At 42.1% G+C, this 13,351-nt stretch overlaps 1 protein-coding gene across 5 annotated transcripts in view; it reads right to left on the bottom strand.

Moving 5' to 3' along the window:
- The window catches only part of LOC140726410 (interleukin-15-like), a 116,074-nt gene extending 103,150 nt beyond the window's left edge, over nt 1-12,924 (bottom strand). Inside the window, exon 1 of one of the 5 annotated variants that reach the window (XM_073042754.1) lies at nt 12,379-12,924. In XM_073042754.1, coding sequence (XP_072898855.1) covers nt 12,379-12,453 — 75 coding nt within the window. In that variant the 5' untranslated portion in view covers nt 12,454-12,924. The remainder of the gene's footprint in view (nt 1-12,378) is intronic. The other 4 variants (XM_073042753.1, XM_073042752.1, XM_073042757.1 and 1 more) reach the window with 4 other exon arrangements.
- Nucleotides 12,925-13,351: the final 427 nt, after the last annotated feature.

Below are 13,351 nucleotides of genomic sequence, written 5' to 3'. Positions count from 1 at the left end.
TTTTCAACAGGTATAACGCGGGGAAAGCCTGCTGTGACGTAGGAGTTTTTGTTGGGACGTCGTTTAAGTCGCCCGTTACTCCGCGACTATGGTTTCATGATGCAGTTTTGTTTCAAAGTGGAGTTTTGATTCATACTGTAAGATACATTGTCATTGTGCCGGCAGTTTTGAAAATCACTGCCAGTTATGCTTGATGTATCGTCGATTTAATTTTAAAGTCTTAAGTATTGGAGAGTGAAGATTTATTGAGGTACGAAAACCTGGAGGATAGAGTAAAGTTGGTGTCGTCAGCGGTAATACAGGACTGACCTTATTGGATCTTCGTTCCGGAGTTAGTAACCTGCATCCGAGATAACCCCTGTCTTGTAAGGGCAGGAAGGGTTGGGCTCAGCATTATTCGTCAAGGAAAAGGTCAGTTCCTTCATGCCATTTTGATTTCCTTCATTGTGAATCCTTCGGGCGAGGCACATTTCGGCTGGGACCAGCAGTAACGGCACATCGTCGAGGAATTCGTTACTTCAGAAAAGTCTCTCCTAATTGACTGTATAAATCACTTGGACTTTTGCATTTATCGCTTTAAGAACTGTTCGAGTTGCCGTATAGCAGTTAAGTTTTGGTTAAGTTAGTTGTTTATTTACTTTTCATTTTTATTGAGCAGAGTTTAAATGTTTATTTGTTTATAAAAAAAAACTATCTGCATTCTATATCCATTGTTGCCGAATCGCAACAGGTGAAAGAAGTAGTCCCTGGTTCCTTTTCTGAATTTCAATTTTCTTCTTAAGTAGGAACAGCCTTTTTTATTTTTTTTTAAATTTACTCATTTACGGAATGTGGGCATCACCAGTTAAGCCAACATTTATTGCCCATCCCTAGTTGCCGTTGAGAAGGTGATAACGAACTGCCTTCTTGAATCACTGCAGTCCCTGAGGTGTAGGTACACCCATAGTTCTGTTAGGGAGGGAATTCCATGATTTTGGCCCAGCGACAATGAAGGAACGGCGATATGCTTCAAAGTCAGGATGCTGAGTGACTTGGAGGGGGATTTCCAAGTGGTGGTGTTCCCAGGTATCTGCTATTCTCATCCTTCTAGACAGTAGTGGTCGAGGGTCTCGAAGGTGCTGTCTCAGGAACATTGGTGTACTGTTGCAATGAATCTTTTAGATAGTACACACTACTGCAACTGTTCGATGGTGGAAGGGGTACCAATCAGTGGGCCGCCTTGTACTGGATGGTATCAAGCTTGTTGAGTGTTGATGGAGCTGCACTCATCCAGGTGAATGGAGAGTATTCCATTACACTCCTGACCTGAGACTTCTAGATGGTGGGCAGGCTTTGGGGAGTCAGGAGGTGAGTTACACGCCGCAGGATTCCTAGCTGTTCATTGCCACTCTGTTGCCAGAGTGAAACCACCCTTTTTTTTTTAGAAATTTCCTAAAACATGTTTGTATTAGGTTAAAACACCAAAACAAGATTCCTTTCATTGGAAGTGCAAAACCCTAGGTTACAAATGAACTCTTCTCACAGAAAGATGGTAGATTGCCCAGATTAAGCTAACAATGGTATAAAAATCAAAAGCCAGTGGCAAAGGAAGAGTTTCATCAAACGAAATGTCACAAGTGTGACTTTTGTAAAATCAGGAAGGTTCAGCATAAACTTCAGCAAATTGTAAGAAATCCAGAGACAGGATTTATGCCCTGTTCCAAGTGGTAACATACTCCTCCACATGAGCTGCAGTTAAATGTGTTACATATCCCGTAACTGGATCACTTACCAGCAAAGATAGAGAGGTCCACTGAAGTCTGATGGTACCATTTTTAAACGTTTTTATTTATAAAGGGGCACAAAAGGAAGGTTAATACAAACATTCAAATACCATAAGTCGTCAATACTCAATCTAAAGCGCAGGTATAGTAATGATCAATCAGAAATAAGCTCTATCGTTGTCTGGGGATAATATCTTGTCCATTTGGAAAAATATAACAGTCATTCAAAAGTCGGCAGGCTTCAACCTTTTGGGAACCGCTGAGTTTCCCGTGTTGGAGAGAGAGAGAGAGAGAGAGAGAGAGAGAGAGAGGTTGGTGAGAAAAGGAACACTTGCCCGGGTCCTTACGAAGCAAAGCTGTGGAATCAGGAGAGCAGGCTTTCCTGTTGTTAGTTAAAAGCGATTGTCCGTGATTCCAGCCACAGACTCCCGATTCGGAATCTAACGCACGTGGCTTCCTTCAAAATGGCTTCCCGCTACGACGGGATCACTATCGTGTCTCCTTGGTGCGTCTAAAGGGGTCGTCCCCCCCAGACCCTCCTTTATACTTCCTCACGGGATCGCAGGTGTCAATCTCTCTCTCAACCAGCCCACTTTGCCCGAGGGCTTTACACGTGGTCTTCATGAGACAATAGTCAGGGTCGCTTTATTCTGCATCCCGGTGGAACGTGGTATTCAGCACGTCTCCCTCTCTCTCCCATTTCCTGTGGCTGTTCAGCACGTCTCTCTCTCTCTTGGGTCATTGACCCCCCCCCCCTTCACTAGGGCTCCTGCGATTCTCGCAAAGCAGGGGGCTGGTATCATAACAAATGACATTGTACACAAATATAGTTAAAACTTAAAGAGATGTTTACAAGAAACTCTGAACTATCATGCATCACTTTAGACATCATCTCTTATACAGCTGGGAACAATCACCTTCAGAATTAGAGATGTACAAGATGATGAGAGGCATTGATTGTGTGGATAGTCAGAGGCTTTTTCCCAGGGCTGAAATGGTTGCCACAAGAGGACACAGGTTAAAGGTGCTGGGGAGTAGGTACAAAGGAGATGTCAGGGGTAAAAATTTTTAATAAAAAACGCAGACAGTGGTGAGTGCGTGGAATGGGCTGCCGGCAACAGTGGTGGAGGCGGATAGGATAGGGTCTGTTAAGAGACTTTTGGATAGGTACATGGAGCTTCAAAAAAATAGAGGGCTATGGGTAAGCCTAGTAATTTCTAAGGTAGGGACATGTTTGGCACAACTTTGTGGGCCATAGGGCCTGTATTGTGCTGTAGGTTTTCTATGTACACGTATATTGAAGTTGCAGTTAAAAGTTAGAACTGTCTAATGTCATTAGAGTACCCAGGTTATATTACTTGCACCACTTTTGTGACTTTATGGCTATTCAGACTTTTAAAAGCAGTTCTAACTGAGGCTGCACTGGCAGCCCTTTCCAGCCTTACATAGTATGGATGAATTCAGGGCTAACTTAAAGTGGGTGCATGAGATGCCAATGTGGAGGCTTGTTAAGAGAAGTTTGTGAAGATCTGCCCTTAGGTAAGTACTAACAGTCATAACTGGTGGTAGAGGTAGATACACTAAGGAGATTTGAGAGATTCTTAGGTAGGAACATTGATGAAAAGAATGGGAATTTGTGGGACGGAAGGGTTAGATTGATCTTGGAGTAGGCTATTTAACCTACTGTACTGTGCTGTACTGTTTTATGTTCTATGACTGATTATATAAAAAGTAAGAATAGAAGGAAACATAGCATTCAGAACAATTGAAGATGGTGAGACATAGGTATTAGTGTACATATGGGCAGAGAACAAGTCTCTCAGAATATTTATGTCCAGAAAATATTGTGAAGTTGCAGAAAAGTTAGGAAAGATGCAGTGAAGATAGGATTTCCAGAAGAATTGTAAAAAAAATAGGTAGGAGAAAGGTAGAACAGAATGGAGACAAGATAGTTAATTAGAAACACTGAAGGTTGGGAAAATGGGTAAAGAGGTGGATAGTGAAGTGGATAAATTAGTTGAAACAGATGCTGGTCATTCACAAAGGAAGCAGAGATTGAATGTTTTCAGCTGAAGCTACAAATACACAAGATACAACCTATTCCCAGGTAAGAGCTCTGGAGAAATGGAATGCATTAGACATTTAGTGAAGGAAAGCAGAAAAATAAAAATGCCCAAGAGGACAGACAAAAATTACACTGGTGACTGACGGGAAGTTGCTTGTGCTGAATTTAATGAAACTTAAAATCCCCCACAATTACAGTAAGCAGCAAGGTTTTCAGGAACCAAACAGGAAAGAGATTTGCAGGAATATTTCCAACATTTTAAAATTATGACTGCAATGCATAGTTCTGATGAATCCAAGAAGTGGTGTTAGTTTGTTCTAGATAGGATAGTTGTAAACTGGGCTACCCCCAGACACCAAACAGCACATTAGATGAGCTAGCAGGAGCAAAGGGTATTCCACTTAAGATAATAGCACAAACTATTTATGGAAAGGAGGAACACCCAGAAGTGACTGGCAGCAGATTGCTGCTTGTTATAATGACTAAACTGCAAAAGCAGGTTTTGTGGTTTCAAATGCATAAAATATTGGGTAGGCTTCATTGCCCAGTGGCTTTTCTAGTAGGCTCTGGGCTGAAATAAATGAAGTTGGCTTCACTCTCTAAACCCCTGTAATCTAGCTATCTGCAAGATTTAATTAATTGCAAGAAACTGAAAGTTCCCATGACAAAGGAATCGATTTCAACTGGTCATTAGGTTCAATGTCAAGAGTTTAATAAGTTTTCATGTGTGTTGTCATTTTTATGTTAAAAAAAGGGCAGCTTGCAAGGTACTGCAGACAGGACCGATCACCTCTACAGAGGAAACATCTCCTTGAATGATCACCAGGATAACTTGCATTCAGAATTGAAGTACAAGTAAATTGAAGTTACAGTCAACATAAGAAATAGGAGCAGGAGTCGGCCATCTGGCCTGTCGAGCCTGCTCCACCATTCAATAAGATCATGGCTGATCTGGCCTTGGACTCATCTCCACCTACCTGCCTTTTCCCCATAACCCTTAATTCCCCTACTATGCAAAAAAAATCTATCCAAACTTCTCTTAAATATATTTACTGAGGTAGTGTCCACTGCTTCATTGGGCAGAAAATTCCACAGATTCACCACTCTCTGAGAAAAGCAGCTCCCCCTCATCTCCATACTAAATCTACTCCCCAGAATCTTGAGGCTATGTCCCCTGGTTCTAGTCTCACCTACCAGTTGGAACAGCTTTCCTGCCTCTATCTTATCTATCCCTTTCATAATTTTATATGTTTCGATAAGATCTCCCTTCATTCTTCTGAAGAATGAGTTTGCTTTCATTCTTCTGAAGAATGAGTTGCCCCAGGCAACTCAATATTCCTTCATACTCTAACCCCCTCCTCTCTGGAATCAACCTGGTGAACCTCCTCTGCATCGCCTCAAAAGCCAGTGTATCCTTCTTCAAGTAAGGAGACCAGAACTACACGCAGTACTCCAGGTGTGGCCTCACCAGAACCCTGTACAGCTGCAGCATAACCCCCTGCTCTTAAACTCAATCCCTCCAGCAATGAAGGCCAACAATCCATTTATCTTCTTGATAGACTGCTGTACCTGCAAACCAACCTTTTGCAATTCATGCACAACCACTCCCAAATCCCTCTGCACAGCAGCATGCTGCAATTTTTTACTAATTAAATAATAATCTGCTCTCTTAATTTTCCTTCCAAAGTGGATAACCTCACATTTACCAACATCGTACTCTATCTGCCAGACCCTTGCCTATTCAACCTATCTATATCTCTCTGCAGACTCTCTGTATCTTCTGTACAATTAGCTTTTCCACTCAATTTAGTATCATCAGCAAACTTAGTTACATTACACAACGGTAGTGCCCCCTGAATTATGAGCATAACCGGACTAGCAGAAGTTGTTGTTAGTGTCAATAACAGGGATCTTGTCCTCCATTCCCACCACCTCAAATCACTATCCACAAGGTGGTTTCAATATTGAAAGGAAAATTAATAACTACATACAGAATGATAAATGGGCTAAGGAATTAGAATTCATTTACAAAAATAGATTAGGGTCAGAAAGATGTGTCAAAGTCATGGCCACATTTATTGATAAAGATAATATATTGAGAAAGCAAACTCAAGCAGAAAAGTACTTCAAGTCACAGAACAAAGGATGCAAAATTGAACCTGGTTCTGAAAGAATGAAAGTAAAAATTAATTCCTAAATTGAGAAAGGAAGTCGTATTGGCAAATACCAAACAATGGAAGAAATGAAAGGCAATTTATCCTGGACACAAAACAGTCAGCCAGTTAAAAATGAAGCAGGATATTTGTAAATATCTGAATGACAGGAAACATGCTAACCAAAACAGAAGGTCACAGGCCACACAGACTTCAACTGATAATCAGTTTTAAGGCATTTCAACTTCCCAGTTCAGGTCCAAAGTAATGCCTCATAATGAAATCTAGTCAGCAGAATTTTTCTTACCCTGCTTAATCTAATAATGTCTCTGTGTAACTTAATACTTCTAGCAACTTCTACGTCATCAGCAAATGTAGATAAATTCTTCCCGAGATCCGTTGGCACACCAGTACACACAGAGTGCCAACTGAACTTCTCTCCTCTGCTGTTTGCTATTCAGCTAATCTCACGGGCAGGTGACTTATTTTAATCTTAACGCCATGAAGTGTAATCTTAGTTGACAATGTCCTTTTTTTTTAAAAAAAACCTCTTCTTTCAAATATGATTCTACTACTAAGCTGCATGTGATTGTAATCTGTGGTTACATTTTGATCGTGTTTTTGGGACCAGTTGGGCAATGCAGCATTTTGCTGTCTCCAAGAGAGTCCAGTGAGATTCAAGGCAGAGTGTGCGGCCTGGAGGCAGGCTGCAGGCCCGAGGTGAACTCTCTCTGACTGAGGTGTCGAAGGCGGGAGGGAGCCCAGGATTGCTTCGCTCTGACTGAGGCGCTGAGCAAGGTTGAAGTCCACAAGGAGGACAGAGGAGGATGGGCAGGTGTTCACTGCTGTCCACCCGTGTTTGACTGGTCTTCCTCTCCTTCTCGCTAGCTGCTCTTAGAGGAAAGCACAGCAGTCCTGAGAGGATTGATCAGCAAGGCTGTGCACTCATTTTGGGGAACTGTGAGGTTCATGTTGCCCATGCTCCTGGATTCTGGTGCTCTTCCTTGGCTGTTTTTGAGTGGTTTGATTGATACGGACTGGGGCATGTCAGCAAAGAATGGCCCTGCGACCTGAATTGGCTTGCTGAACTGAACTAAGTTGGCTTGAAATTTAATGCATTATTCACTCACGTTTTGTCATTTGTTCAATTTGTTCTTTTTTCCCAGCGTTGGGTATTTGATGGGGTTTTTTTAAAAATGTGTTCCATGGTGTTTCTTTGTTTCATAGCAGTCTATGAATCTCAGAGTTGTATTCTGTATACATACTTTGATTATAAATGTACTTAGAATCTTTGAACCTTTGATGGGCTTTATGACATGCACCTGCAAATCCATATAAAGAGCATTCAGACAGACATCATCTTCCTAAGTACTTCAGTCAGTTCCTCAGGCAAGTTTGTCAGGGATGATGTACTCAATTTAGCATTCACTCCTTTCCCAATTATAGACTTCTCAAAAACTTCTGGGCCAAATGGTCCATATGTTCTATCACGATTCCCTCATTTACTTTACTACTGGAGTAGCACATTGTTTCTAATTTAAATTATCTATTCTTGGACATTTAGTGCACATTTCCTTAAAAAGCTAATGCTGTAAAACATTTGGTCAAACAATATGATTTTCAAGTGTCTTCATCATAAACCAATGTCTCAATTTCATAATTCCCTTTCAATAGGATTCCAACATGCCTTTTTCTTTATCTACCTCAAATACTGGCCCGAAGTAATTAATACACCTGTTAATTTCTTAATTTTATGTCAACATCCTTTCCCAATTTAAGGATCCTGATTATTCTTAACCATCACCCTGTAAACCCTAATATATTATAAAATCTGCCAAGTTTTCCTGCTAACTCTACTTTCACAACCTTCTATCACCCTTTCCTGTTGCACCCATTTGCTTAATATCAAATCATTTATCTTTTAATCTTATCCTGTTCCTCACATTCAAAAACTCAATAGATAAAACTGCCTTCCCTTTTATCATATAAACTATTTCTGCTATGTGTAACTCTGAATATTTGTTCAATTAGCAAACAAGTCAATGTAAACTTGCACAAATCTGTTTTGTGATTTATTACTGGTCATGAACTTCACAGACAGCTGTGCTGTGCTCTGTTGTTTGACATAGCATTACAATTGCTCTCTGTGGGACAGAGGGTCTGGCAGCATCCATACCAGTGCTGTGGACTATCAGCAGTTGTTAAAATGTACACAACCACAATCTGAAGCATCCTCAGCCTCATTGTCTCACAGCTGTTACAATAAAGCCAGGTAACCATCCTGGTTCAATGACTGCAAAAGGACATGGTGAGATCAGCACCAGCACACTTTTTAAAAAGGTTACACGCTGAATTGGTGGGTTTGCAACATCGGTGCTAAGCAGCTACAAAGGACAGCACATTAGCAAATGTGTCTAGTGATATTCAGTCCACAAAAATAAACAACAATTATATTCAGTCTAAATATAATGTCTAAATCAGTACTTTCTACTCTTATCAAAGTTAAACGAGACAAGAATCCCTGGTGTACTTGTAACTTGCCATGGCAAGCTACTAGTATGGATAGAAGACTGGCTGACTAGCAGAAGTCAGAGAGTGGGGGTAAAGGTCAGCTTTTTGGATGACTGCTGGGCTGCTGGTGACTAGTATGCAGAAGGCTGGGAGAGTGGACAAAGAAGGGGCAGATAGAATGCAGTACAGTGAAGAGTACGGGCCACGACCTTTGGTAGGAAGAATGAAGGCACAGACTGTTTTCTAAATGCAGAAAACATCCAGATATCTGTGGCGCAAAGAGATTTGGAGTCCTAGTTCAAGATTCCCTCAAGGTTAACTCGCAGACTGAATCAGTAGTAAAGTTGGCTAACTCAACGTTAGCAAGGACTAATAGATAAGAGCAAGGATGTACTGCTGGGGCTATACAAGGCAATGGACAGATGCATTTGGAATATTGTGGGCAATTTTGGGTCCCATATACAAGGAAAAGATGTGCTGGGCATAGAGAGTCTCCTGAGGAGGCTCATAAGAATAATCCCATGATTGACAGGCTTAACATCCAAGGTTCATTTGATCGCTCTGGGCCTGGACAAAATGACATTCAAAAGAATGGAATTCTCATTGAATCACACTGGAAACTGGAAGGTCTGGGTAGAGTGGATGCGGACAGCATGGTGCCATTAGAAGAAAAACCTAGGATTCACGGGCACAGTCACAGCAAAAGACATGTACCTTGAAAATTTTCTTCAGTCAGGGGTGGTAAATCTGTGGAATTCATTGCCACAGACTGCAGTGCAGGCCCAAGTCATTGAGTGCATTTAAAGTAAAGATTGACAGGCTCTTTACTGACAATGGAGTCAAGGGTTCTGGGGAGAAGGCAGAAGACGAGGGTTAAAATAAGGTCATGATTGAATGGGAGAGCAGACTCGATGGACTGACTGGCCTAGTTCTGCTCCTATATTTTACCACCTGTAAAATCAATGCTAAACCTCATTGATTGTGCTGTCAATGTGCACATGCTTGGAGATGACCTGATCACTGATGCAAAACTTGGTTTCTACCAGAACTGCCTGGCTCAAAATCTCTTTACAGCACCTGTGCAACAAGGACAATGAACTCCGAAACAAAGTGACTGTGACTGGCCATTATCGCTGACACACTACCGGCAGCTGTGATTCCAGTTGTAGAGTTCTCAAGCCCTTCAATTCCAGCTGTAAACCTTCCCACTCCGGCCCTGCAAGACCATCTTTGAATGTTGTTTGAACTGTAGTTTTTTTCCCCCAACTCTATCACAAATACCATGAGGTCATTTGGTTTCGAAAGATGGCACCGATAAGGGGTGACTCATTGCGTATGGCTCCGATGGAAATCATAATATATTCCCCTTCAGGACTACTATGGCTGTCCACAGTCATAGCGGTGAGTACTTCAATAAGCAACATAACTTAAAAGACATTTTTTAAATCTATCGATACTCAAAATCAACAGATCCCTGAATTCAGACTCCTGTCACAAGTACAGCCTCCCTGTAGGAAAAAGGAAGCAAAGAAAGTTTGCTGGGCTGCAAGTAAAACTGAAACACAGAGGCCTTAGACCCCACTCCCAACTATCGTTCGGAGGAATGTACAGTCTCTGGAAAACAAAACTGGATGTACCAGAGAAACATCAGGGATTGCTGGGTACATTGCTTCATGGAAACATGGCTATCCCCTGCCATTTTGGATGCAGTACTGCAGTTCACCATTCACTGTAAAAGACAGGACAGCTCAGTCGATTAAAGGCAGCAGAACTGGCGTATGCTTTATAATTAACACGGCATTGCACAGGAATGGCAATTGTGTTTCAGTCCTGCTCACCCGACCTGGAAATCTAGCGGTCAAATGCCATCCTTTTTTATCTGCTGAGGGAGTTTTCTGCCATTGTCCTGGTAGCGGTGTACATTCCATCTCAGACTAAAATGAGGCAGGCACCGGAGGATCTGAGCTCCATAATCAACAGGCACAAGGCAGCGCACCCTGATGCCTTCCAGATCATTCTGGGGGATTTCGAACAGACCAGCTTGAAGGAGTCTCTGAACAGCACCAACTTATCACTATGGAACCAGTGGAGCCATCACACTTGACCACCATCAAGAACGCTTACAATGCCACCCCAGGCCCACTCTGGAAAGTCCTATCACCTAGCTATACTTCTACTCCCAACATAGAGACAAAGGCTAAAGAGCACAGCATCAGTGGTGAGGACCAAGAAGGTATGTTTAAGAGAGGTGGAGGAACACTTCCAGGACTGATTTAAGTCAATGGACTGGAAAATATTCAGGGATTCATCTTCGAGTCTGAATGAATATCCACTAATTTCATGCATGGATTTCTGTATGGATGAATGTTTGCCTTCAAAAATATACCGGACTTGGCCAAATCAAAACCCATGTATGAACTAGGAGATTCATAGTCTGCTGAGGGCTAGATCTATGGTACTCCTGACCAATGATCCAGAAATATACAATAAGTCCAAGTACAACATATGGAAGGCTATCTTAGGAGCAAAAGCAATAAATTCCAGTTGAGGTTAGGGACAGAATCAGATGCACACCAGCTCTGGCAGGGTTTGCAAGCGAAACCTAACATTGCGAATGGCAGTGATGCTTCACTCCCACTTTGAAAGGGAGAACAAAACTCTATGGGCCATGGCACAGGATTGGAAAAAGCTGCAGAAAGTTGTAAACTCAGCCAGCTCCATCACGGGCACGAGCCTCCCCAGCATCCAGGACACCTTCAAAAGGCAATGCCTCAAAAAGGACTCCCATTACCCAGGACTGCTACCATCAAGGAAGAGGTACAGGAGCCTGAGGACACACATATTCAGCATTTGACAAACAGCTTGTTTCCCTCTGCCACCAGATTTCTGAATGAACAACGGGCACATCAACACTTCCTCAGTAACTTTTTTCCCTTTGTTTTTGCAATACTTATTTATTTTTCATATATGCCTCTTACTGTAATTTATAATTTTATTACTGTGTATTCCACAATAATACATATTCTAGAGATGTTAAATATATTGATTCTGGACTTTACCAGTGTTGTGATGAACTCTGAGATATTTTAGGAACTGAATAATTATTGACCTAATATTACGATATATTTTCTCACAGCTCAGAAGCCAGTCAATAAATTCGGAATTTCACCCAAATCAGTGAGAAAATTTTGCTCACCCAAATTTAATTCCAATTTTAAAAAATGGGAAAGTTACAGCATACTTCGGTTCCGTCTCCAGCCCAAACACTTAACAGCTGAAAGAAAATAGTTTCGCAGAAATCTTTTGAGAAAGCATTTGCTATATTTAGAAATACGTGGCTCAGGTCTAGACACTCACACGATGGTGTCTAGACACGGTGGTGTTTTGCTCAAGTGCTCAGACGAGGTGGTTAAATACTGAAGTGAGGTTTCCTCCGTTTTTTCCACTTTTTCAATGGTCACAGGTTGTAAGCGAACGGAAGGAACATCGAGTTTCTAAAACCCGGCTCTTTCCCAAATATGCATTTAATATATTCGCAACGAGCAAATACTGAGCTGGTAATTACGCAGTTAAAGCTACCGGCTTTCGAGAATTCTGTTTAAGGTTGAGCCTTAAACCTTCTGTTGCACGTAAAAGGGGAAAACCTCTCGGCGCCTACTTGTTCCAGATCTCCCAACTTCTCGCCCAATCCGCTAACAACCAATAGATTTTACCAGCAAACAAAAACTTCCGTATCGAGGGGTTGAATTTAGGCAGACGATAATGCATTATTTACGTTAATTTGATTAGCGCAGTGCACTGGCAGGGAACGGAAGCGAGCACAAGCCGCAAGGGAAACTAGGCTCCAATCTCCAGAATGCAAACACGGTAATGTGAAAGGGATTACCTGTGTAAATGGACTGAACCGCATAAGCGACAGAGTAGTGAGACTTAGAACGAAGATGCAGAATAGAGTGCTCATCCGTCCGCTTTACTTCCTCTTCACGGTAGTGAGTGCGGTGGGTTCAGGGCGAGCCGCATGATCCCAGACAATGCCGACTGGTGAAGCCCAAGCAAACTCCAGCTTAACTCCGTAAACTGTTCCTTCCCCCTCAAACGCGTGTACGAAAAGAATCAGCTGCAAGCAATGACCACAATAGCAATGTTCCGCGATCACCCGGGCACCCCCTGTCGTTAAATATGCATTCAACGCACTTTCGAAAGAGAAAGTTCAGACTTGAAAAGTTGGGAGGAGTCCTAACTTTACGAGAAAATGCCGCGCACATTCTCAGCACTACTATCACGAGCCACTCCTACCTCAATCAGTTATTTGCCCGTTTCTCTTTTTGCTACTTATCCTGTCTTAGAGAAGGCGGTGTATAATTTTACGGTTGGTTACTCTGGCTCGACCAGTTATTCGCATCTTGTTTGTTTGTCGGGGATTCGTTACTGGAGTCTTTGGTGCTGCAGCCTACAAAAATAGTACTTGTCAACAGGCAGTTTTTATTGCAGGGAGTAAACGCTCAATTAATTGCAGTGCCAAGTACAACAAAAATATGGTCCAGCGTATCGATCCGGCTATAAAGAAAGCAAGACATCGACTATATTTCAAGATGAGTTTGAGGATATATGGTTTGTCACCTAAACTACTCGAAAATGTTCACAGATATACCATGGAGAGCATTCCGACTGGCTGCATCACCGTCTGATGTAGGGGGAGGGCACTGCACAGGCTGGAAGTAAAAGCCGCATCGAGCTGCAAAATTAATCAGCTCCATCACGGGTACTATCAGAATCAGAATCAGACTTCAATCGCCAAGTACCTATGCACATACAAGGAATTTACTTCCGGCAGATGTTGTCTCTCTGCTCATAACAAT

The sequence above is a fragment of the Hemitrygon akajei genome, chromosome 4, assembly GCF_048418815.1.
Source record: "Hemitrygon akajei chromosome 4, sHemAka1.3, whole genome shotgun sequence".
Classification (NCBI taxonomy): domain Eukaryota; kingdom Metazoa; phylum Chordata; class Chondrichthyes; order Myliobatiformes; family Dasyatidae; genus Hemitrygon; species Hemitrygon akajei.
Note: the sequence above shows the minus strand (reverse complement) of the source record. Positions and strands in the feature narration are given on the sequence as shown.